General features: G+C 40.5%; 1 protein-coding gene across 1 annotated transcript in view; it reads left to right on the plus strand.

The window, feature by feature from the left end:
- Positions 1-26,878, plus strand: part of EEFSEC (eukaryotic elongation factor, selenocysteine-tRNA specific) — a 111,919-nt gene that overhangs the window by 14,357 nt on the left and 70,684 nt on the right. The window contains exons 2-4 of the mRNA XM_065642914.1: positions 16,131-16,338; positions 17,172-17,268; positions 18,516-18,680. Coding sequence (XP_065498986.1) covers positions 16,131-16,338; positions 17,172-17,268; positions 18,516-18,680 — 470 coding nt within the window. The remainder of the gene's footprint in view (positions 1-16,130; positions 16,339-17,171; positions 17,269-18,515; positions 18,681-26,878) is intronic.

Genomic DNA, 26,878 nt, shown 5'->3' on the forward strand with positions numbered 1-26,878 from the left:
TGTGTCCCAGAGGTCAGATTAGTGAGTGCGACTGATTTTGTTGGACTCCGGGCACTTCATTTCCAGAATCCCATCCAAACCAGATCCTGCTGGCTCAGTGCTTGGAGTTGCTGCTCTTTGATTATTTTTTTAAAATTTATTGTTAATTTTTTTATTGTTGTTGTGACTAGCGGTCTCTTGAACCGTGCTGGTTCCGTTGTTCCATTTTTAAACAGCGAAACGCAGATTTATGGGTGTGTCACACACTGGAGTAAAGTGGTCACTGCTTTGCGCTCCATCTTATTTTGTTGTTTATCTGGGATTCTTGGTCTGTCTGTATTTCCATTGAATAACTGGGCAGCACCAGCATTCCCGAGAGCCGCTCGCATGCACTTGGCAGAGCGACGCGTGTTCCGAGCGGACTTTGTTTGCCGTCGCCTTTCTTCCCACTTCCCCGGGGATTTGCCAGCCTCTGTTTTAAGCTTGGAAGTCTAGATTTGGGAGAGAAGTGGTTCTGAATTACCAAATGAAACAGAGGAGTGTGGGATGCAGAGCTGGGAGACCTGTTGTACTTTTTCTTGTTGGTTGCAGAAGCAAAGCTCTGGTCTTGATGAAGGTTTTGATTGAGTGTTTCGTTTAATCAACAGATGTTGCTGCTCACTAACTTTAGTTTACACAAACTGCCGCTACTACTTGTAAAATTCCTGTACCATTGAGTCAACACTTGTATTTTATTTAGTTGAAAATGCTGGAGGGCTCCTGAAATACCTCTGATAATCTAAGTGTATTGTTTTGTGTAGTATTGAGCTGTGCTATGAAATGACTGTGCAGGGTTGTGATGAACAGCTTCACCTTTTGAGATTCTTCAAAATACCCAATAGAAACCTTTTTTTTTCTCTGTAGTTATAAGGGGTTTTAGAGATAAAAGAACTGGTTTTATGTTGATGGTTTCTGTATGTTCGCTTCACAAGATCTCTGCTTTTCTGAGTAAAAAACTTGAAGCAATAAAACAACCTGGCCGTGTCCAAGATTAAAATGTTTTCCATTATTCTAGGGAGCAACGGGTCTAAATTTAGCCTGTGAACTTTCTGAAGCTGAGGCCTTGTTTGCTGAGTATCTGAAGGGCCACACACGCTGGCGGCTCTGGAGAAGTAACAATCGGAGCCGGACTGGACAATCTGTGTCTGTCCGGTCTGGTGGCAATGAACTCTGTAGGGGAACTCGCAGAATTAAGGTCCAAACCAGTACAGACTCAGACCAAACCTGTATTTTGCTGCTTAGTTGGCTGCAAAACTTCATTCACATGAGTATCTCTTTTTAAATGATAAAGCAAATCATTCAATGCGTTGTAAATATATTTTTTTAACCTAATACTCTACCAGTGGAATTTTGGTTATCTTTTTATGGCACTTATTCTGCTGCCAAATTTTTGAAAAAGTTGTCTCTGTATAAATCATGATGCTTTAGCTTTTTTACCTTCCCTCCTATATTAGTATTGTTGAAAACATCTACTCGAGCATTGCTAATGTGTCTTATCTTGGTGTCGTTATAGATCATTAAATTCCAGTCCCTCTTAATACAGTATAAATTCTAATATTGGCAAGTATTGTGTCTAGTTTGATTTAGTAACTGAACTCTGCCCTGCTTTCCTCCTTTACAGTGAGCATCACCTTTTATATTACAGTAGACTTTAATTACATGAAGAATGTATTAAGGTGAAACGCAAATACCGTATGACCCATAATATCTGGAATGCTTTGTAGCATTGGCAATTTAGATGGTGTATCCGGTGTGATATAGTTTGTTTTGTCCTGAAGTTCTGGGAGGTTGAGATTTACATGACTGTTGACCCCTTGAGACTACTCTGAAATGGGGTGTGTATCATGTGCAATCCTAGCCAGCTGAAATTTAAATAAAAATAAATACTCTGTCAAAAGCTCTTCTGTTGGGCGGCAGGAAGTATGAACTAGTACCATGTGCTTGAGAAGATGCTCTGGCACAACGTGATGTGACTTTGTGGAACGACGAGCTGTGCAGAATTTGAGTTTGGCTTCAATTGATAGGTTTGCAGTGGTTTTGCATATAAAACCTGCCACTGGTAGTGCAATGGTAACTCTTAAAACCTTAGCAAGAGCAATTTAATGGCTATTTTAATTCTTCAATTACTCATATCTTTCTCCAAAATTTCTAAGTTAGCAAAGCACCTGATATTCAGCATTGCAGCAGGGCAGGTTATCTGACTGCTGGCTAGACTGTGTCTGGAAAAAATTGTCTTCCAAAATATTGCTGTTTACTTTGGCTCTCATTATCTGTGCACAGCGCAGAGAATGAAAGCATCCTTTTTCCCAGAGCTGGCATCCTTAAGTTAGTTGTTTGGGATGGATTTTTTTTAGGTGTTTGTTTCTTTCCACATGCTGTACTGCTGTAGCTTTGTGGTGCAGGTGCTTGAAATAAAACTTGGTGTAAAACCTAAAGGGACAGGATATGTGGGAATGGTTGAAAGCTGCGCTGGGGGAGCTTTAGACTGGACATTAGGAAGCATTTTTTTAGGCGGAGTGTGGTCAAACATTGGAACAGGCTTCCTAGAAACGTAGTTGATGCTCTGTTTCTATCACTGTTTGAGAGGCATTTGGATCATGCCCTTAATAACATGTTTGAACTTTTGGTCAGCCCTGAGCTGGTCAGGCAGTTGGACTAGATGATCCTTGTAGGTCCTTTCCAACTGAAATATTCTATTCTAAAACGGGGGTTCACCGTATTTCAAAGTGCACACACTCTGAAGGTGAAATGCAATGTAGTCGTCGTAACTTTTGGTGGTCATTGCCTTCCTTTTCCAACTTTCCACTAGATATTTGTAGCTCTTTTGGTCATTCTAGATTGAACTGCTTGACAGAGAAACAAAGCTGTAGCTGAATGTATGAGAGCAATAGTTATATGTAGGGGATTGAAACTGAAACAGGCATGGTTATTACTTTAGCTGTAGTGGGTCTCCACTCCTTGTTTTCACGCTCCATTTGATCCTTAGTCCTAGTGAGATGTTCCCTTGATTGACATAGTTTTGAAACTTGATCCATAATGTTCTGTCAATACATGTGATGACCAAGTGCTGCTGAGCTCTACAGCCTTGATGTCACTCCACAGCTGGGCACCGTATCCATCTTCTGGGCAGGTTATCGTGGCTCCTGGTCAAAGCTGGGCTTCTCTTCCAGGAGAGCTTGTTGACCCTTTGTGTTTTGTGCAGGATCCGCCTCACGGGCAGGCTCTGGAGCCCTTGTCTGGAATGCGTGTCTAATGCCTTCCACTCGGACCCTCTGTTCCATTCCATAATGTTAGCTTTAATTGGCTGGTTTTAAACTTTCGTGTACAATTTGGCTGTACACGGTAAATTGCCACCCGCTTTGCCTTTTCCTAAGAGCAAGAAACTAGAACTGAGCCTGTGCTTTCCCTTGCTGCCTCTCGCTGCTGGCCTTGAGCTCTTTTAGAGGCAGCGTTGATGGGTTGTGTTTCTGACAGAGGACAGCCCTTTTTTTTACTAGTGTTTTTTTCTCTAATCTCCCAAAGGATGAACTTTTTAAACACCGTGGTGTATTTTTGGACTGACTTCTGCATTTGAAAGCTTAGAAATAATTAATATTTTTTTCCCAAAGTATCTCCAGTTTAATAACCGTTGTCTAACTCTTAGTGCGGTTGGGTGTCCAGTGTAGCCTCCAAGTGATTATTTTTTATTTTAATTTTTTTTTCTTTTTTATATTATTATGTCTTAATTTTAACTTACTTGTTTGTGCATCCAAGAGCTTCAGGACAGTCATATAAGCAAGGTTTGTCTTTACTATATAAGAATGTCTTTGTATGTGCTTCTGAAGTGTCAGGATTTATAGCATGGGCAGGATGATAGTCTCTGCTGCTAGACAGATTCCATCCAGGCTTAAGTACTTGATCAGAGCATCAGCAGAAGCTATTTTTGAGAAAGAGGGGTAGTTTAGTTACATGAAGGAAAAAAAAAAGTTGGCAGCGCTGCATACAAAACAAATTTTGCAGTTCAAGCTCTAAACAGTGATGAGTCTCTTGTTCGTACTTGGTATGAATAAAGTCAAACAAAGCCTCCTTTTATTCTCTGGACCAGGCTCATGAGCTCATGTTTCAGCTTTTCCTTTCCCCTTCCTTTCTGACATGGCTTTTTTTTTTTTTTTTTTTTTTATCCTAAACAGACAGTAACTCCCCACAACATTTTTAATCTCAACAAGATGCCCAGCGGTGGATGATGCAGGATTGTTGCATCAACAAAGAGGGGATGAGAGCCGGGGTGTTTTTGGCCGGGGAGCCGCGTGTCGCGGGCGCCGGTTCCTCCCGCGCAGGGACCGTGTTCTGGGGACTCCTGCTGTGTTGCCTCCCGGTGCCTTATTTTAGGCTTCCCCAAAAAATTACAACTGGGAAGTCTCATGGTTTGAGATGAAAGAGCGTGTTGTCTTGTTGAATTATCTCCTTTTTGTTTGTATTTAAAGCAAAGCTGGCAGGTAAAAAAAAAAACCAACAGTAAAACAAAAGCTCTGTTATAGTAACATTTTAGGCTAGATTAGCATAAAACTGAAAGAATGATCTAGTGTTTTTTTTCATTTATGTGTGTGTTTAGACTGCTTGCTTGCCTGTAGTCCATTGGCACCTGACTCGTTGCATTCAACTTCAGATGGTTCCTGGGCACTGGTTGGGATCTAACCAACAGAAATCTGTCCACTGAAATAAATACTAACAAGTAATTCCCCTTTTAGATTAAAAATTGTCCTTATACAAATTGTATATTATGGAATTTTAAAATAATATGTATGTGTGATCATGAATATTCAAGTAGCCATAAGCATCTTTTAGTCTCAGGTTTTTGAGAGAAAAATGGTTTTTAAAACTTAAACCAAACACTTTGAATTATTTAATACTCTAGTGCAACGTTTTAAGCTAACAACTCTTTTAGTGACTGAAGTGAATGCAACTTTTCCTTCACTAAAAGTACAGCTGATACTTTCTAAAATGGATTTAAGAATTTCCTCATGGCAGTGAAACTTCTTGAATCTCCATTAAAATCTACTTAGGTAACAATTTAGCCTTGCAGTGCTGGTTTTATTGTGAAAATAAACTATCAGAAATTGACTTAGAAGCCTGTTTGTTGTGTATGACTTATTGTCCTAGTCCATATTCCTTCACAGCACAAAACCTCAGACGTCTCTTCAGTCGTGTGTGTTGGGCTGTTACCATCAGGTACTTGTTCTAGTCGTGAGGTTCTCCCCAATTTAATAAAGGTAAGGTGGGATAATTTGTGGATTTCTACCTGAATGCATCATTAACCGTCACAAGAAGGGGGAATTAGGGCACGGGTTTGGTGTCTTTTCTTTTTTTGTACATCTTGTTTTTGACGCAAAGGCAGTTCTGTCGCCAGCCAGTCCAGCGTGCGGAGACTCTCCCCCCCACCATAAAACAATGAGCACATTCAGGCACAACTCGTGTTTTCAGTTATTAAAAAACGGAGCCGTCTGTCTCTGCCTGTGACTTTAATCTTTAAGCCTTTATTCCCCGTCCCCCACCCCCTCTTTCTTTCCCCAACCTTTTGTTTGTGAAGTGCAGAGCTACAGGATACGTGGGCCTGGAGTTTTGGAATGTTTTGTACATTCCCCTGGCAGTTACAGATGTTTGTAACCCTGACTGATGTTATTTCAGAGGGTGAAGAGGAAAAATTAAAGAATCTTTTTTTCTTTGCATCTAGCTGTCTTTTTTTTTTGCCTCCCTCAAAAAATTCAGAGTAAAATCTTATTTTCTTTAAGAAAAATCTTATTTGATATCCTCAGATGAAACCTAACCGAGAGCATCTTCCTATAGCCTACCACAAGTCTTCTGTTGGGACAGTGCGTTGCATGCGGTGGTGTAAAAAGCACAATAGTGCTGGATTTTAGTACCAAACGAGCTCCTTAGTGTGAGATCCGTGACCTTTAGATACTTTATTCCAAAGGCAGAGACAGGTAGCTTAGGGCTTGAAATGCTTCAAGAATAGAATCACAATTTATTTCCAGCTTTGCGTGGAAATCAGGTTTTCCTTTTTGTGGAAGAAGATGTAGAATCAGATGAATTGGAGATTTGCTTTTGGACTGGTGACTTGCAGAATTGTTCAAGAAAACCTGTTTTGGGTAGTCTCAGAAATATGCTGTACAAGGTTTAAAGTGAATTTCTTATTGGTGTTCCTTGAGCTATCTAAAGCTGCAGGTGTGCTGTAAGGCTAATGTCCTTGGATTGACAGAGAGGTGAAGAGAATCTAGGAGCAAATCTCTGTGATCGAGGTGTTAATTTGTGTGTTTCTTGGGGACCCCCGTGCATTGCATGATCTTCAGGGTAGTTGGTCTAAAGCATTGAATTTAAGTCCAAAAATTTAACGGCGTCATGAATTTCAAGGTGGTTCAGCAGCGTCTCTAAGGTACAACTTTCATACCTGTGTTTTGACTGCATGCAAACTGCAGTTCTGTAGGTTGTGCAGGTCTGGAGTCATATGTTTAAATGTGTATTTGTGGTGTGATGTGGTCCTTATTTCTTATGACCGCTGTGCAAAACTTGTTGTTAGACTGATCTTTCAAAGATCTGGCAGAATAATAAGAATTCCCAGCAAGATATCCTTTGGCCAGGCAGGATTTGAAGAAGTTAACGCAAAAGATAGCAAAAATAGTCTAAGTGTAATCTAATATTAAACTGAATAAAATATGCTTGAAGAAATTCTGGCAGATGTTCTAAGATGTCGATAATTCAGTAATTCTCCTAAGCACCCAGAGGGAGGCAATAGATGCTTTGTAGTAACAACTCTGCAGTCCTTGGGGAGGAAAAATACCCAAGTAGTTGGTCATTAAGCAGAGCACATTATTTTTATCCTGAGATAATCGAGTACTCGAGTTGTGTATTGCTTGTGTAAGGATTTCTGAAATGCGCTGTTTCTTTTTATATTGCAGCAGGGGCATGAATGTGATGGAATCCTAGATATGCTAACGTGACGATATCATCTCGTAAGGTTTTTAAAAGAACTTGTAAAGACGAAGAGCCGAGTGTGAAATAGCACTGATGGAGAATGGGGTTTGCAGGAACTTTGTATTTATTGTTCAGGTGTTTTGGGGTTTTTTCCTCCCTTTTTGAGTCCACTACTGGGCTTGTATGTAATAGTATATTCGAATACATACAGAAATATGAACACATTGGTTAGGAAACTTTTCAGTTTAGTTGTCCTGTTCTTGGAAAACAGTGCTTTATTTTCTGAAAAGCTGATGCAGAAGTTCAGTGCCCGAAGCAGCAAACTGCTTTGAAGGCAAATGTGTGCACGTAGGTACCATTTATCTGTTTGTGTCTTGGTTTCCCTGAAACAACCTTGGAAACTACATCGGGTTATTCCAGGCATCTTTAATGTGCCACTTTTCTGTCTGCAGTACAAACCTGTGTTTCTGTCTGGGATGGGTTGAGTTTTTAGAGAAGAGACAGAAGGCTCCAGGTGGGTGGGAGGGCTGGCAGGGCTGGGATGGGCTTGTGTCCTTGTGCGGGTTTGGTGCCTTCCTAATTCTTCCAGATACTTGAGGCCTTTTATACTGTTTAGCTGCTATTTTCTATTCCTGGTCTTGGAAATAGCTTCAAAAACAACGTCTGTCTGTACTCTTTGAGAGATGGAGTGGGAGAATGGTCATACCTTGTAATTGTATTTTTTGCAACATATTTAGTGTTATCATATGCAAATAAAGTTACTTTTTTTTTTTTCTTTGAAATTAGGTGGGAGATCTTGTAGAGACCAAGTGTAACGCTGATATATGAGTCCAGACTATAAAAAGAGGTGTTTTTTTCTTTTTCTTTCTAATCTTGTTTCTCCTGACCTGTTTGCTTTTCAGTGTTTACTGTAAAGACTTTGTGGACCTCCAGGGACCACTTATGGTCACTACGAAAGGCCCGAGCCTAATGTTATGTTATGTTTAATTCTTCAGAGCAGTGCAAAAACACACATGGCCTTGATACCAAAGCAAAATACTTCTGAATAAAAGAAGCCCAAAACTTGAACTAATCACTCGTCAGGCCATGGGAAAGCTTACTAGGACCTTGAGCACACAGTATGAGGAGTATCTGAGGAGGTCAAAGTGGGGTTTTACAATTATCCTTTTTATTTTGCGCCTTTCTTTTTCCTGAAGTGTGAACATACAGTGTTGATTTACATTTCAGAAACCTTGTTTCATGAACTCAACAATTCTAGACAGAAGGGGCAGGACACTTCATTGCAAACTTCTGAGTCTGGTAGGAATCAGTGGAATTGTTGGTGCCATTTTCTTCTGTCATTTGGGAGCCCAGAAGTTTGACGTGACCTTTTCTTGTTGAGATGTTTTATAGTCTGGATGACAAATGAAGCAACTGAGCCTTTTTGTGCCGGGTGTAATACAGGCATATAGCACAAAAATAAAAAAGAAAAAAGTTACAGCCTAGATGGTAATGACCCAATTGTTCTGGGCTTTTTTTTTTTTGCTGTCAAGCATGTGAAATAACCACTTCTCTTACTATGTGCCATGGATTGTACTCCAAGGATGATGAGCTATATAATGATGTTCAGCCTAGAATATTAGGTAACTTTTCCTCTAGTTTTGTGCAGTACCCTAAATATTTAACTTTCCACCTCTACCAGTATCTGTATTTGCATATATGTGTATATGAATGACGCTTTTAAAAGTTAATGTTTGCTAACTAATGCACAATTTATGCGCTTTGGACTTCAAGCCAAGAAAAGAAATTAAGGCAGCTGAAATACTGTGGTGTGTAATTCAGCAAATGCTCACTTTTTTTGGTAGCAGTCATTTGTGTCTACTCAGAGTGACTGTTGCTTTTTCAAGGTAGGAAGGCTTTTTTAAACCCTACCACAGTTAATGTTTTCAGCCTTAAAATAAGTAGATGCCTCTTCTGGACTCTGTCCAGTTTGTGCCTTGTAAAGAGAAATTCAGATCTAGTAATAGGTAGTATTGCAGAAAAGGACTTTGCAAATGGAAGGAGGATGATGTTTTCTCTCATATGGTGGATTATCTCAGTTTTTACGTATACTGCATATTAGCCTTTCTTGTTATAAGGCAAGGGTTGTTTACTTTTTTGTAGGCAATAGAGGGAGAACATTGTCATTTGTGGAGATTTTTCTGGTTTTCTTCAGAAATATTTTGAAGAACGGGAATTGAAATACCAGGCCCTAGTAGATACCAATTTGCTATATTTTCTTTGGAAACAGTCACAGTGAATATTTCAGAGGGTCAAAGCAAGAAAGTCAATGATGGAGTCAAGTGAAGCTTGCTTTAAGTTTTATGTTTTTTTCCTGTGTAAGGGGCATTAGATAAATGTTTTATAAGCAATGGAACTTCATCCAGCAGGATGTAGCTTTAAAAATCTTAATTGTGCAAATATCAAATCTCTGTTTTCATTTGTCTGAAGCCAGATGGTATCTAGCAGGTATCATCAGGTTGGATGGGACCTTTGGAGGTTATCTGGTTCCAACCCTTCAAGGTGGACCAGCCACCTCTAAGTAGGCAACTTTTAAGCCAGATCAAGTTTCCTAAGATGATTTTAGGGCTTCAGGGATGTGGCCCAGTGTACAATGCTTGTCCAAAGAGGCTGAAGGCAACATGAGACTCCTTCCATTTTGCAAAGTCTTGCAAAGAATCTCTTGACGACCTTTGTTCTTCCTGTGCTGTAATGCCTTTTATTGAGGGAGTTCTTACTTTCAGGTTTGTCTGTCTGTTTGTGGTGTGTGGTTTTGTGTTTTTTCCCCACTAAAATAATCTGTTTAATATAGTCTTATATGCACAATATTGCAGTAGCTGGATCAGCATATAACAATGTTATTGAAGATAGGCCCCAGTCTTTCTTACCGTAACCTTCTTTGGAGGCCTTATCAGCTTTGCTTGTGCTACTTCAGCATGGCCCATCAAGCTTATTGACGTACTGTAATCATTAGAGGCATTTCCTCCCTCTGAAGAACACAGACTTGTTTCTAACGTGTAGTTAGAACGTATTCAAACAAGAAAGATCCTCGGATGACTTGACTTTACCCTCTTCAGGACAATCGTGCACACTGGGAGTATATTCCAAGTAGATCTTGTGTGAAGTCTTTTACAAGATAGCCCTTTTATTTCTCTTATTATAAATAAGAGATTAGCAATTATCTCTTTCCATTGCGTACCATTTGTAGTTGAGTTGAACTTGGAATTACAAATAAATAACTGTAAAAGACGGGTCATCCTGCTTTTTCTTTGTAGCTCCTGGTTTAGGAAAGACCTCAGTGGCTGGTTTTCATTTAAAGTGAATTTGTGCAGCCAGCGGTTTCTTTATTGTTCGAAAATCAAATATAACGCATATAATTCTGAGCTTTACTGTGCACCGAAAGACATCCTGTGGGTTGCCGCTCTGACCCTCGGAGATTCTGAGCTCTGCAGAGTTTGCAGCCACTCGGCTCCTGTTTGCGCTTCCAGCTGCTGCACCTCTAGGAACAGCATTCCCGGGAAACAACACTGGGATGCTTGAACTCCACGAGTTCCTTTTCTTTTCAAAGCGCTTCCTAACGCATGTTGCGGTGTCGGTTTTGATCTGCGATTCGCATTGCTTTACGGGGGGTTTCTTCATGTGTAATTCATGTGCTTCAGTTGTGCCCGCGTCTCTCTCCCGCCTCCTTTTTTCTGTTTGAATTTTGGGAGGTTTCCCATCCTGTGAAACATCTTCCGTATTCATCACGATGCCCCCCCTGAGGTACCCAGCGAAATCCTGTGCGGCTTGTAGCATCTCCCAAGGTGTTACTGTATATGACAGCAGAGAATAATTTAGTTGTTTCTGAATAAAGATTCTTCACAAAAAAGTGAGGGGTGCCCTGGGAAGGGGGAAGTTTCATACTCTGCATGATATAGACAATATTTCCTGAGACAGGAGATACTAACCTCAAAGAATTTAAAATAAAACATTGATTTTTTTTTTTTTTTTGAAAGGGGGATAGGGGAAGCAAAACTGGTAGAATAGTCAGTCTTTTTATCCGATGTGCAGATGAAATTGATTAAACCTTAAAAACTCGCCTCAGTCCACCCGGTTTATTAATTGAAGAATTTCCTCTTCCCCAGAATGGGAAGTGCACATTAAAACAGAGCTTTGCCTCTGAGTAGCAATGATACTTGAGAATGGTCCATTTTCTACAATCCTATATTCTCTTCTGCTCCAGAGGAAATCTTAACATGGTAAAAAGCATATTTAAAAAAAAAAAAAAAAGTATGTTTAAGGAAGTCCTCTTTCATTTCCTTGTAAAGCATGAAATCAAATTATAGCCCATGGCCCACAATTATTTTATTTTTTTTACATTTCAGGCTCCATTTTCTGCTTCCTTTCGCTGCCTGTGAACAGGAGTTAAACTGTTTGTGCAAAGTCAGCCAAAAAAGATTCCAGCAAACAGGACGGGACGCGGCAGCTGGAAGGAGCCGCGAGTGAGAACCTGTGCTTGTGTTCCCTGGGACATGAGAAACCTCCTGCTTATTCACTCAGGGACTCGACTCCTTCCTTCCACTAGCCCAGGTCTTGTTGTTTGGAGCCAAGTCAGCTTTATCTTGATGGATTATGGAGGATCTGATGCAATACTAAACTTATATTTACCAAAATAGTAGCAGTTGTAAATACTCTTATATTATTAATCTGCTTTTGGGGAGAAAATAGTTGAGATTCTGCCTATTTATTGAAAATGCCCCTTTGTGCTCCTTTTCAGTAATGCTGAAGTTGCCAGCTGGTTTAGTGCTTGGAGTTTATAACTTAATGGTTCTGAAAGTGGGCACAGTGCACATACAGTAATAAGCTTTTGGAACTGATAAAGTAACATGAGAGGCTAAAATATTTTGAGTTAGTGTTATGGTTTTGGTGGTTTTTGTTTGGTTTTGTGTGTTTTTTCTCCCTAGAGCTAATGATACCCTCTTTAACTTGCTGTTCACGTTGCACTTTTCTGTTGGGCTCCATCTCCACGCAGCCGAGTCCGCGAGTTGGGGTCTGTGATTTACCAGCATGCGACAGGATGGTTAAAGAGAAGGGGTTTGAGTTCCTTGCAGAACTGCAGCAACTTCCATGATTGAGGCTGAAGGAGATTTGTTATTTAAGATGGAATGTTCTGTTCCAAAAAAATATTTATATTGTTTTATAGTGCTTCACAGTCTCTAAAAATGCAGCCTGTAGGTTGGGATCTCGCCCGGCGTTTCCCTGGGGAGGTTGGTGTGACAGGTCTGCTTTTCCTAGTTGTACACTGTTGTGTAAGGACGTGAGACAGTAGCATGTAAACACTGCAGAATTTGGACTTCAGTGACTACTTGGCTTCAGTGAGCAAAATCAGGTGTGCTTTATTTATATAAGCTGTGTGGAAGTCAAAGATGATATGACACTGAGCATTTCCAAGGAATGAATCTGATGCAGGTGGTGAAGGTCTGCAGCCTGGAACTCTGCATAGGTCTGTCTTTCTCCATTGGTAAAGGTTTGAAGATATAGTTTGAAGATATAGTGTACTAAATAACATAAATACAGAAAATGCAATGGATTTTTTTCCTGAAGGTTAAAAGTTCATCAATACATCTTTTTTTTTTTTTTTTTTTTTCCTCTTTCTTAATGCCTACTGTAATTCTGGCTCATCTGTCTTTTTGCAGCTGGGAAATTCTTTCAGGATCAAGAGGGAGATTTGGCTGTGAATGATGTGCAAGTGCTATCATTTTGTTCTTCCCTTGGAGGAACGGAGCTGATGACCAGTTTAGGGAACCTGAGTTGCTGGTGGCTGCTGCCTTCTGCGTATATGAAACCTGTCATAGTCTATGATATCTCTGATTCAGCCAGTTCAATGAGTGAAGAGTAACTAATTACTTCCCTGACGACTGTTCATAGTCAGATACTCCTCAAACTTCAGAGGCAAGGATGGGATGTGCTTGTTCAAAGCAGGGGCTCAACTTTTTCTTTCTCTTCTCTAGGAAGGTATTTTTCTCAATATTTATGAGTTTTGTGTTAAAGTGAGCGCTGCTGGTGCTTCTTGCGCTCTTTTCTCTGGGATGCTGTGCTGCTGGTTTTGTTGCATTTTTCCCATATCTGGCCATCATCTAGATTCTCTCTGTTCATGTGTTATATTTCTCGTTTTTCTTCACTTGGGCTATCTACTGTACTTTGGTTTTGCTGTGGTTTAACTGCTTATCTTGCTGTATAATTCCCGTCTTTCCCCACCCCTCTGTGTCTTCTGGTGACAAGCGCTTTGGTTTACTTTTCCAGGGCTGATCTGAGCTGTATGTCATCCCGGGAAGGATACCCCCGTAGCTGATCTTTATGTGTTAAGCAAAGTGAGAAATCGCACTTCAGGAGAACTCTTGATCTTTCTGAATGTTCTTGAACCCCTCTTTCAAAGATGAATCAGCAAATGAAAGGTTACACTCCTGGTTTTTCTAGAGGAGAAATAGTTTGAATACTTGAGTTTAACCTTGATTCTATACGACCTGCTTCAATGCAGATGAAGCGTTTTTCTTGGTTGCTGTGCTGTTGTTTGCACGTCTCTGCTTCATTCAGAGCAATTTCAAGCCACTTGCCTGCTTGAAGGGCTTGAGGAACACTCGTCTCTTCCATATCACCCTTCTTACCTGTATAGGACCACACATTATCTCCTTTTTTTTGAGCAAAAGCGAAGGGTTTCAGTTCTTTTTTGTTCTGTTTTGCACAGGAGCCCATGGCAGATGTTCCATGGTCAGATAGTGCAGGTTTATTGACTGATGTTGTCATATTGTTTTTGGAGTCTCTGCTTGGTATGGCTGTGATATTTTTATGCCTCAATTAAAAGGTCTTTCCAAGTGAGATTATATATATATATGAGAATACTCATATGTAATCCATCCTTGCCTCAGCTTTCATAATTACATCTTGCTCTGCTGTAGAAAATCCTGTGTTCCTTTTGTTGACTGAAATCCAACATGGTAGCGATAATTTATTTAAATAGTGATTATGAAGTTAAACATATTGTAAGTCTGCTTGATTTAGTGTTTCAAGATAAAGTTGCCCTTGTGTTGAAACTGTGTGTAACAGATTGAGTGCAGATTTTTGTCTCCTGTTGGAGGGAAGAGATACCGCACCACATATAACACATCGGCCATGCTTTACAAGGCCAGGTTTGGCTTAATTCTGGAGCTTAAGGATTGCTGAGCTCTAGTTGTCATAACAGAGTTGTCCAGAACTGAAGCTGCAGCATTGTTCTCACACTATTTGCACTTTTTGTAGTATTAATAATCAATTTGACTTGATGGTTTGGTTTTACAAATTCACATTCACTTTAAGGATGTCACCTATATAGTAAGAATTCAATACAAAATCTAGGCGTTGTATTAATTTAATAAAACCTCTCTGCTCTACTCCAACATGCATGTGTTCCGATTGTTCGGTGTTTTGAATATTTTCAGGCTGTTCATTCCCTTTGTGCCCTGTCCTTTAGGTCTGTGCTTCTGTGGGGTTTATAAAGTCTGAGCCTTTTGTACAGCCTTGGTGATGTTTGTGTTATAATTTAAGCAAGGTCTAAATTAATGCAATTCTTGAAAAAAAGGAAAAAAGAAAAATACTTTTGAAGATAAAAAGCCTATCTTCAATTTGTCATGGAGAGATATTTGAAATGATTGGGTAACATTCTGCAGGAGCTTTGGAAACATTGTAATTATCCATCTAGTTCTCTGAAGGGGTTAGCATTCATTAATTACAAGATGAAAGCTTTGGTAGGTTGAAAATAGTAATTTGTAACCATAATTTTTTTTTTTCTTGTTGTAGCTCCCGCCCACTCGTTCACCCGTGAACTTCAACCTCGGAATGATTTCCGATCTGGAGTTCATGGGAATTGTGAACAAGGGTGGCTGTTGTCACGGACACTGCAAAAGCTTTAAAAAAAATATAAAAGCTGGGAGGGGAAGGTTGGAGAGGGCGAAGGAACAAGGAGCAGTTGTATCGATTTCTTGTTCTTCTGATCAAAAGCGTAAGGCAAATATTAAAAGTACCGAAATTCAGAATGCTGCAACTTTGCGTGATTTGTGGCGTCTATAGTCTTTCAAAATGTATTTTTTGACATATGACTTTCTGGTAGTGCAGCTTTAGATTTTGTTGTAGGTTTTTTTATGTTTAATCTTTCTCACCATTAAAGTCTGTTGCACTTCGCTCTTTTTTTTTTTGTATTTAGACTATTTCAGTTACCTGGAATGAGGCAGGAAAATTCTGAATGTGATTAGTGGAAGGCCCAACATTCATCAAAAGCTTCCTTAAAAAACAATTATAATTTAAATCCATGAAATTCAGGTTGCTTCAGTAAAAGAATTAAGGGTTCATGACAACAATACTTAGAAAAATAAAAAATAATCCGTAAGTATGCTGGGTAACTTCAGCCTAAAATTCAGGAACTTTTTCTTGGAGATATCTGAGAGTTGGTCTGTTTGTGGCTGTGGGTGAACTGCATGTTTGCATTACGTCCATCTGAATTGGGAGTGAATGACAAATATTGTCGGGTTTAAATCCCCTTTTCCTCCCATTGAGGGGTTATAGGAATTTAGACTTGGGTAAGCCTGCCTCTGGCAGTGGTCATCTTTTCATTTTTATTAAATTTTGGCCTCTGAAGGCAGAAATGATGGGAAGCAGGTGGGGATGAAGGGCTGCGGACGTAGTTATGGGGCAGGTATTGGCTCTTCTTGGGGTCTATCCAAATGTGTGACTGTCCGCAAGGCTGTCATGTGTTTCTTTGGCTGTACTGTATTCTTCCTTAGCTGCTTAGATATTTTTTTTAATTGAGTCAAATGTCATGCTTGTGTTGTTGCAGGGGTAATGTATTGGTTTTTTTAATATAGCGATAACATACTTGAACTGTTAATATGGAGGAATATGTAAACTGTCACAGGCTTTTATAATTTTATAATCTGATGGTAGCACATCATAGCTTAAGCTCCCGAGGTCTTATTTCCAAACACAGCCGTGTGTTCAATGCTTGCTTTGACTTGTGTTTTGTTCATACTTTTGGCCGTTTGTACGTACACCGACAGTTTTAGTGGAAGCTATTTGAGAAAATGATCCTTAATCTTTTTACGTTGCTGCAGTGCTGACTGTGAATTCTCCTCCAGGTGCCCAGATTATCGATTTGATGATGCTCGTGATAGATGTGACCAAAGGGATGCAGACGCAGTCAGCGGAGTGCCTGGTCATCGGGCAGATTGCCTGCCAGAGAATGGTGGTGGTTCTGAACAAGATCGACCTCCTTCCAGAGGGGAAAAGACAAAGTGCCATTGAGAAGATGACCAAGAAAATGCAGAAGACCTTGGAAAATACAAAGTAAGTTAATAGTAACAGCTGATTTGTAACAAAACATTTAATAAAAAATTATACGCTTACATTTCCCTTCCAACATGCTTCTCAACGCACCAAGGTGAAGTACAGAGAGATTTAGCAAAGATGATGAGAAAAGAGTGGAAAGATTACCAGGAACTCAAGTGTAATCCTGAATTTGTGTTTGTAACTATTGTGCGTCGAGAAATATTTCTCTATATTGAAGCTTTTCAGTTTAAAGGGCTGCTTGAAGTTCAGATTGGATAAAATACAGCCAGAATGTCCAGGTGAAGAGCTAGTTTGTTTGGGGTTTTTTGTTTAATTTTCTTCTAGTTTATGTGCTTGCAACTTTTGTTGTGGTCTACAAGTCTTTGTCGCTTCAGAGAAAATAAGGTGTGAGGGCTTTTCCTTAACTGAGGGTGGAAAATGCAAGTGCCCTAAAGAGGGGAGAGCAGGATGATGGAACTTCATACAACGTAATGTGACTCTGGCTGGGATGATGTTCATCAGTCCTGTTTAGGTAAAGTAATTGAGGTACATAATGAGTGAAATGCAGTGACATTCACGAGGGGAAATGTAGCCGTTATGAAGCAGGAAGTAACAGTACAGACACAATATTAATTTAGTGGTTATGCAAACTGAAGCACAGCTTGTTTTGCCTGGGATTGTCCCACATTTATAACTATGGTACATACACTGTTTCAATTAAACATTCTCTTTATATCCTGATGTACAGAGGAGTCTTTATGGCATGTCGTGAAAATCAGCAGCCTGAAACTGCTTTACGTTGACACGTGTAGGAGACTTGTGGTCTAACGGGAGGCTTTTCTCTGTTGCAGGTTCTCTGGGTGTCCTATTGTCGCTGTTGCAGCAAAGCCCGGTGGACCAGAAGCACCAGAGTCTGAGAATCCACTGGGTGTTTCTGAATTAATTGAGGTACCTGCTGAAGAATATAATAATAACATAAAATGTGCTCGAACTTTGTCTTTTGGAGTGTCATGTATTAGTATCTGGAGCAGAGGAACTCCTGCATTAATGTCAGTTTTAAGGGACCTGCTTCTTTGGGGATTCCTTGCAGTGAATGGAGAAGCTGAGGTTACGTGCCCTCCAAAATGGATCCCCTTTTTCAACTGCCAGGCTTCAATACCTTTGAATAACTGTGTCTTAAGAAACAGCTACCACAGATGTGATGAAATTGGTTTTAAAGTTGTAAAGAATTCCGAAGCCTGATGAAGAAAAATAGCTTTAAAATTCTGTCAAATTCCTGTAAGGTGTTCTTTTATAATTGTACCACGGTTTAGAAAATGGGCTCAGCTGCTGCTGAGCTTCAAGGTATTGTCCTTGATAAGAGAAAACTCTGTTCTGCCATTACAACTTGGGCCTAACCTGCAGTTTCTGACCTTAAATGCAGACACTGAGGGCAGTGCCAAGTTTATACGCTGATGTTATAACAGAGATCAAAAGTGATTTGGGAGGGGGGTGAACTGTTGGGTATATGACAGCATTTCTATAATTAAAGTCTATGATGATGTATTTTAAGAAATGTAGTATTTGTCAGCAAAACAAATCCTGAATTTGGAGAATTTTTCTAGAAGATGGTACTTGTGTAGCTATTTTTCTTAGTGGTTTGATCCTCCGAGAACTGTTAACAGAAATTTGAAGAGGAAGTTGAGTTTGAAAACTCATCCGAGTATAATAGCTTTTCTGGGAGGGAGGCGGGAATGGGCTTTATGGGGCACCAATGTCTGTATATAAGTTCATTTTCACAAAATCCAAAAAAGCTGAAGTAGCAAAATGCACTGTAAAATTATACTTTGGGGTGGTGGTGGGGAGGCGCGGAATGAGGGGGACATACAGGGTTTTTTCATCTTTGCTTTGCTGCAGTGTTTATGTTGAGTTTGGCAGCAACTTTATCGCCAGTGCAGTTTTGCTAACCAAGCTAAATGTGCAGCACCAAGTCTTTCTAAGGCAGAAAATCGAACTGTTCCTGCTAAGCGTGTGTCTCCTCTATGGTCCGCACAGTTAATTTGACATTGGTGTGTTCTGAGCTCATTGGGAGATGCCCGAGATCAGTAAAACCGCAAACTTGTTCAGTCAATCATCCGCTCGCCTTCCTTTTGCTGTGTGGCTGTCAGGACTTTTCACCCAGCCGTGGTGCTGCTTTTGTCTTTGTTTTTTTCCAGGTCCTGAAGTCTCAGGCTTACCTGCCATCACGAGACCCCTCGGGACCCTTCCTCATGGCCGTTGACCACTGCTTCTCTATCAAGGGTCAAGGCACGGTGATGACAGGGACTATTCTTTCTGGCTCTGTTAGCCTTGGTGACAATGTGGAGATTCCTGCCCTGAAGGTGAGTCTCTCATTTTCACTCCTCTTAATTTTCGTGATAGAAATAGATGCTCAACAAAGAACAGAGTGTTCTCTTCCAATCTGAAATTTAGTTATTTTCAATGTCTGTCTTGTTTGTTTGTTTGATGCTCTGCTATAAGCCAACTTATAATAGGGTGAGACATAGAGATGTTTAAACAAGGTATCCAGTACAGTTACCTGCTTGATTTCAGTTGAATGAAGAGAAGACTGACCTAGATTAGTGTGTTAGACTTCCAAATTCAGAAAAGCAAGGTGGGCGAGTTTCCAAGGTAGGGCATTCCCAAGGACTGAACAAGGTTTGGGTGAAGTTACTTTTGTTCAAGCCATTGTGCTGCAGTGAGAAAGCTTCCAAAAAGAGCCTGACTAGGTAAGTGTCCTGAGTTCTCTGGAAGTGAAAGGAATGACAAGAAGAGGGCAGTGAAATTGCTTCATGCACCTTCTCTTTGTTTGTTGGACTTTAATTGGTGTCAGCATGTTCTGGGAGAACTGCTGGGATGGTGTGGCTTGTTGCCATTGAGCTTTTTAGAGATCCTGTAGAAAGTCAAGAGACCGTTCTATGGCTTTTGAACTGCTTAACTGTTGTTACTATTTTATTTCCTTAAACTATATCCTTTAAAAGAAAACAAGGTAATTTTATGCTTGGAACAGATGAAGCCTATTTCACAGATGCTGATTTGGACTGCTCTGACTTTTCCTGTGTATTAGTTGACCAAAATGAGTCAAGACTTTAGGAGTATTTTGCAGCTGCCACTTAAAGTGGACCTGGCTGGTTACGTTCTGAAAGTAAATGGCTTTTGACCAAAGAAGCCTGGATGGGACTCTTTTGGTGCTTTCAGTATTTTCCTCACGTCATGTTACTATAAGGATCCTGTTATTTTATAGAGGGAACATGCTGCTTTCTCATTTTTGCCTGTATTTTGTGTGCATGTGAAGGATTCTGCTTTCACCTGAAATATTTTGCTGATAGCTGAGAATTTCTGGTCAGCCTCTTCTGCAAAACCTGTGACCATCGAATTCATATATTGTCATTTATATAAAAGCGATTTGCATGATACGTTCCTCATCATATCTGCCTTCCCAGTGGCGTTTGTGCCTTTATTCTCATTTACAGCATGCAGCCCGTTCTGGGGTTCATTGTGGCTCATCGTTCCTCATCATTCCTGCAGGGAATGTGTTGTGCTGGGATTGTAGCTCTGGTTTCCCGCTCTCCTCCTTTCCCTTTGCCAGAATTCCTTCCCTTTTCCACTGTGTCCTGCTCACTGTCCTGGGTTTGCCTGCACAAGGAGTCTGAGGAGGGACAAGTAATTAGGAGTAGGAGGCTGATGAGGGCTGAGTGACGGCTCCTGCCCTGGGCTGCGTTTGCTGCTCTCCTTTTGGCATCATGCTGGCCAAACTTCCCTTCACTTTGTGCTCTAGGAGATGGGGGTGAGACAGAGAGTAGTGGTTTCTTGCAAAGAAAGAATGCATTATCTAGATTATATCTGGAAATAACTGCTTAGGTCCTCATGTATAGTCCAAGACTGTTTTGGAGAAATGTGTTTAGGAATTAGTCTACTCTTTCAGAGTATGTATGAAGGGGAAGATGGCAAAAATATAGTGAATAACTTGCATATTGCAAATGGGTGTTTCAAAGGACAGTAGGAAAGGCTTTGAGTGGGACTTGAAAAGATGCTATCTTCCCAGGTCACCTGGGGAGCAGTGAAGTGAAAGGCAAGTTAGCAGATGAACAGGCTGTTGATAAAGAGAAGCCTGATCACTTGGCTTTTATGGCATTGAAACTTACTCCAAAGTTTGTTATTTTCATTTGTTGTTAATGAATGAATCCTTCCACTACTTGGTGTGAAGTGGAAGATACAACTGCCTGAAAAGGAGGTTGGAGCAACAGGGTGGTCTCTTCTCCTAAAGAACAAGCAACAGGATGAGAGGCAACAGCCTCGTGTTGCACAAGGGAAGGTTTAAATTGGATATCAGGAAAAAATTCTTGACAGAAAAGGTGGTTGTGCATTGGAACAGGTTGCCCAGAGCAGTGGTGGAGTCACCATCCCTGGAGGGGTTGAACAGACGAAGATGAGGTTCTCAGGAACGTGGGGTGGCTTATGGTTGGTTTCAATGATCTTAGAATCACTTTGGTTGGACGAGACCTTTAAGATACGTCTGTACCTCTGAGTGGCAATAGCGGTGGGCAGAGATTTGCGTTTTGCCACCAGCAGCGTGTGGCTGTTCCTATTCTCACCGCCCAGGTATGGAAACCGAGACGCAGCCAAAGGAAGCAACTTGTGTAAGTTTTGCATTGTGTGTTGTACTTACCCCTGCCAGCATCCCGCAGAGCTGGGCTAGGATACCTATAAAAGGTCAAACCTTTCTCAGGCCTACGAGGTAACGGAGGAAGCACATTTCACAACACGTTGTGGTTTATGGGTCTCTCTGACCTTTCTTTGCCCTGACCCTGTGGTAACTGAGATTGACAGCCGGTGCCCACTGGGCATTTAGGGACATCACAAACCGGCTGCTTTGTAAATTTGAGGAACCCTCTCGCCGAATGAAGTGGCATCACTTTCCAGTTCTGCTAATGGGCTTCGACATCTTTGACCGCTTGAACCTGCACGAAGGAGGGACACAGCAATTAAAAATAAACAGTGACATTCTCAAACGCCCGGGCCTGCTCTGATTGAGGCTGAGAGCACCAGCGGCGCGTGGATTCCTTTATGCTGTTGCCCATGTAAATTGCCATCTGGGGTTGATTATCCATATAGCGAAAAGAAAAATTATATATATGTGTCTGGCAAAAAGCTTTGACACAGCAAACAGTTCACGATCCAATTGAGTTAGTGCTATTTGCTCACTAGCACTTGAAATCCACCTTGAGGAGCACGAGCCTGGGATTTCTGCAGCAAAAACATAGTGTTGGCAGAATTCTGAATGTCCTGGAAGACTATTTCAGTAGTATTTCAATCTCTACGGTCTTCCAGTTTATAAACTGTAACAACTTGTGACATTTTCATTTCTACTTTATAAAAGTTCCTGGAGTTTGAATAGTGAGGATTTTTTCAATATAGATTAATTTTATTTTACTTGATAAGTTTGGTGATAATCACTTCAAAATACTGATCTAAGTATATTTCGTTTAGTGAATTTAAGTGAGCATGACTGTTATGTTCTAGTGCTGCTGTGTCTTTTTCTAACTTTTTTTTTTTCGGTGGGAGAGAATTATCTTTGCTTTTCTTATCCAGGTGAAAAGAACCATAGTAGCTTAAGAACAGCAGCAGTTTAGAAGGCTGATGCTAAACAGGCCAGAACCAAGGCTTCTGTTCTTATCATTGATTGCCTCAAAACAAGAATAATCCTTGTCTGAAAAGTAACGCAAAATGTTGTACGTGGTGTTCCTTCTGCCCAGCTTTAGTGATTCTAGCTTTGGATTGCACAGTTGCAAGCACAACAGAAATACTGAAAGATTGAGTAAAACAGATTATAGTATGTTATATTCCTTTCAGTATGTTTTGCAGCACAGAAAATGTTCCAGGTTGGTTAATAAGAATCACTCTCTGTCTATGGAAGATCATAGAAGAGGTCAAGGCTGAACTGAGTGAGGAGGCAGGGACAGATGTACCCAGTTGATGGATGTATAATAAATCTGGTCACCCTGAAAGTGTCGGCTCAGCGTTGCCTGACCTGTGAGCATGTGCTGCAGGTGCAGAGCGGCCACAAAGAATGTTTGGGGCAGCCCAGTGCAAAGATGCTGTTGTTTGTCACAAGACTTGTGAAAGTAGAAACTCTTCTTCTTGCTTTAGATTCAAGTTACTATTCTGTTTAGTACAATTATTGACAAATGATAGAGCAAGTTGATGCAAGCTGGATGGCAGGTGGGGGTTAATGGCTTTGTTGGGGCATCTATAAAAGTAGAGCGTGCTGCGTTTTGTCAGAACTATATGGATGTCTTGAAGGCCAAGTAGCTGTTATTGGTAAACTGTGACATAGATGTTCATCTGTAGGGGATCACATGGGGATTTTTGCAGCGTGCTGAAGCTGAATAATGTATCTGTTTTAATGTAGTACATAGTAATATGTAAAAAAAAAAAAAAAAAAATCACACGGACAACAAATCATTGGGCTGACCTTGGCAGGTGCTTCTTTAGACACTGTCAGGTTTTTGAGCTGCTGGGTGTGGTTGAGCTGTTACCATTAACTCAGGCTGGACATGAGGAAGAAATTGTTGCTCCTGAGGGTGGTAAGAGCCTGTCCTGGGTTGGCCAGAGAGGTGGTGGCTGAACCATCCCTGGAGACATCCCAGGCCAGGCTGGACGGGGCTCTGAGCAACCTGAGCTGGTGCAGATGTCCCTGCTCATGGCAGGGGGGCACTGGGGGAGCTGGGAAGGGCCCTTCAACCCAAACTGTTCTGTGATTCTATGAAAACAGAACAGGAATGTTTGTGCTTGGTCCAGCCTTCACCATCCCCACAGTTTGCAGTGGACAATTGCTGTTGTTAATGTTGAGCATTTCAATCTCAAAGGTTGGAAGTGTGTGAAGTGCTTCTCTTGTAGTTGGAGAATGGTCATCCAGGTGTGTGAGTACTCGGATAGACTTTCAGGAGGTCACCTGAGACATCAAATATGAAAAATGTGAGAATCTTGCTTCTGTTTCTCTGAGTCAAGTGCCCTATAAGTAAGTGTCAGTTTAATCCAGTAGTGGATTCTGTCTTGGCAACGGCCTATTTGCTGTCAAATTATATTGATTTTTATGAACCTTTAAGAAGCATGATTTTATAATTGTGATACTGTGAAGCTTCAAGTCCTTCCAACATATGAAAAGAGGTGGGGTTTTTTAAGCTTTTTTGTTGGCTAGATAACCTCGGTCTGTTTTTTGGCAAACCTTCTCTAGTTTTCATGGCTCATCCAACAAAAATCTTCAGTGTCTGATAGAATAACCCAAATATTACTTGCAAGACTATTTCCTTCAAACCACCATAGATTTCCAAATTGTGACATACATCTGCTTTTGCCCACATGAGTAGTTCAGCCAATCTGATGTTGCAAGACCTCTGATTATTGACTTTTAGTATATTAATGTAGTGAGAACTAATTTCAGTCTATTTAAGGACTTTTTGCAGATTTGCACCGTTAAGTCTTGTCAGAGAACATTTAAATCTCAGAAAATGAAGTTGGATCAAACCCCACTGAATGGGGTCACAAAGACACTTTGTATACGGACTTTTATAGTGAAATCTTAAATAAGGCATCACTATCACTATAACAATGAACCTTATAATATAGCCCTTCCAATTTTCAGGATATCTTGACTGTTTTTGCACTGCAAATAGATAGAACACTTGTTAACTTTTCTGAGTATGGCTGAATGCTGTTTGTTCCACTGCTTTTTGGATTTTTCTTGCCCGATACTCATATAAACAGCCTTTTAAAGTGCTACGGTTCATCTGCTGGGGAAGGAGTCCAGCTCGCCTTGAACAAATTCTTTTATTGAAATGCTGGGAAGAAGAAGCAGTTCAGAAAATTGTGGTGAGGGGAAAGAATCAATTAAGTGTAACAGATAAAATAACGAAAAGGCAGTTCAAAATACATATTAAAATATGTGGGTGATAAAATACAAGAATCTTAAATCCTAAATCAATAAATTAAACATACACACATAATGTTATACATGCGGTTTAATTCAGTACAAGTATTAAATTGTTTCTTTGTCTGCCACTTCTAAAGCATGGGTTGTGTTTTTTGAAGATTTTCTCCTTTCCTAGAAAACATCAGTATGAATCCGACTGGTTTTGCGTCTGCTGTGGCATTTACTTAAAAGCAAAACATGCAGGATTTGGCTTATACTGGAAACTACTCTGCTTTCAACATTTAGGATATTATCAGTTGTTTTGGAAGAATTAAACTCCTCAGCACAGTTCTTTGTGGTTAAGTAAAGGATTAAAGGCCTGATCCAGTGCCTGTGGAATGAAATTTAGATCTGGCAATAAAAACTTCTCAAGTCTTTTTGGCTCCGATCTCTTGAGAGAATAATAGTAGCAGATGCTGAGCTCTTTCTAAAGACCAGTTCCCTTACTTTCAATGTATGGTTTGGTAACTTTTTACTGTGTGGCTTTTTTTTTGGTGGTTTTTTTAATATCTGTTTGAGTTCACACTTAAAACCCCAACCAACCAAAAAACCACAAAAAACCCCAAAACAAACCAACCAATATCTTTCCCTTAAAAACTAAAAAGCCCACAAACCCACAACCAACCAACAAAACCCCACACCAAGACCCCAAAGAGCAGAATCCATTTTAATTTTTGTAGTTTAACAAAAAAAATCTAGTTAACTTTAGACTTTAAAAAGGTTCAGGTATAAAAATGCTCAGGAAGATGTTTGTGTGTTGCTTTTTTTTTCCCTACTTGTTACTGAAGTACAGTGGTTTAGTTCATATCGCTGGCAATTTTTTATTGAGCATCGTGTAGGGACAGTAAAAAGAGGGAGCAAGGTAAAGGACTTTGTGCATTAAGGTTTGTTGTATTCAGGACCAGGGATAAGACATAATAGAAAGGCAGCTGGAAATGTATCGTGGGGTTTTAAATGTTTTTCTCCTTGGTCAGAGCAGGAGGGCCGGCGGCCAGGGGAGAGCGGCCAACCTGAGCAGTGCTAATCCAAACCATACACTGCGTTTTGGGAGCTTGTGTGTCTAATGTGATCTCTGGAGGCAGAAAAGTGGCCCAGTCAGTGCTGGCCAATTAACTCTTCAAATACTAAAATCCATGGAGGTCTAGATGTAACCTGTGCACCCAGCCAGCTAGAGATTGACTTCTTACAGACTAGAAAAATTACAAGTATACAAGTTTCTCCCTATAGTGGGCCTGAAAAGAGATTTGTGTGTAATTTCTGCATTAATTCTATCCACTTAAACCATCTTTAGGTGGCTGTTTGGGGTCCAGGCTCCACGTGGAAGTGCAGCATTGCTGGAAACAGGACTGTCCTCCAAGGCAGACTCACTTCTGCAGAATTTCTGGGATGCCCATTGCCTGTCCAGGGTTATCTACAATGCTGACTGGTTGTGGTTAAGGCATGAAATAATTCAAAGTGTGTATTTTGTGCTATTGCCATGCAGATAATTTTTCCTTATTAGTTAGAAAGCTCAGAGAGTTGTTATTGCCTAAGAAGTAGTACCCAAATCAATGGGGTTCCAAATGAAAAAGAGATACAGGATCATCTCAGCTCTGAGCAGATGAAAATACTATGAGATGAACATCATATTTTTATTTGATATGACTGATTTTTCTTTTTCCTTAGGTAAATCAAATTACATCTTTTCCATCCAGATTTCTGTAAATCATTTGTCTCGTGAGAACTGTTAGAAAAGCTGAAGGAAATTGTTACAGAAATACAAGGCAGGAAAGAAACTGAGCTGAAAAAAGAGGGAAGCGATGGGCCAGCAGGAAAAATAGTCATTCTGAGCTTGGTCCTGGTACTGGAGTGTGACAGTTTGACTCGTGACCACGTGCGCTCCCCCATGTCCGTAGGTGTTCTCCCCACTGGTGTGGCACATTCGTGTGCTCTCCTGACTCGTGTGTCCTGCTGGCAGGCGTGACTTCCACGTGTAGTCTACAATGCTCCGTATTCTGTAGCTCTTTGGGAATTACCAATGCACTGGGTTGCTGGATCTGATGGAAAAGCTCAGGATCCCATGACCAAAGAGTTGCCACAACTGGAGAAATGGAACATGTTCTTGTATGTTATTAGTGAGCAATTTGGCTTCAGTACAGCAACATATTTAAGAATAAAGCAATGTGTAGGTGTGCGACTCCAAAGTTGAAAAGGAAACCAAACATCAGATAAACAATGAGACATCTGACATTTGGATTTCTCTCTATTGCTTTAACTTCCCTCATCTTCTCATTCTACTTCTTCTCCTGCCTGTTTCCATCTTTCTTTACTTCTAGCTTCTTCCCCAGTGTCAAGATCTGCTCTTCAGAGTGAGTGATCTTTTCTACTAACACCATAGATCTAAGGAACTTTTTTGTCTCCCTGCTTTTTCTCAGCTGCTGTTGCAATTTTGAATAACGATGCAGTTGTGTATCCTTCCTTCCCCTGGAGTACATCTTGGCTTGAGAGCCCTGCTGCTCGGAACTAGCACCAGAGTCAAATGAGGAACCTTGGGGTTGTATTTTTGAACTTGTTTCCATAGGCTGAAGC

The sequence above is a fragment of the Caloenas nicobarica genome, chromosome 11, assembly GCF_036013445.1.
Source record: "Caloenas nicobarica isolate bCalNic1 chromosome 11, bCalNic1.hap1, whole genome shotgun sequence".
Taxonomy (NCBI): domain Eukaryota; kingdom Metazoa; phylum Chordata; class Aves; order Columbiformes; family Columbidae; genus Caloenas; species Caloenas nicobarica.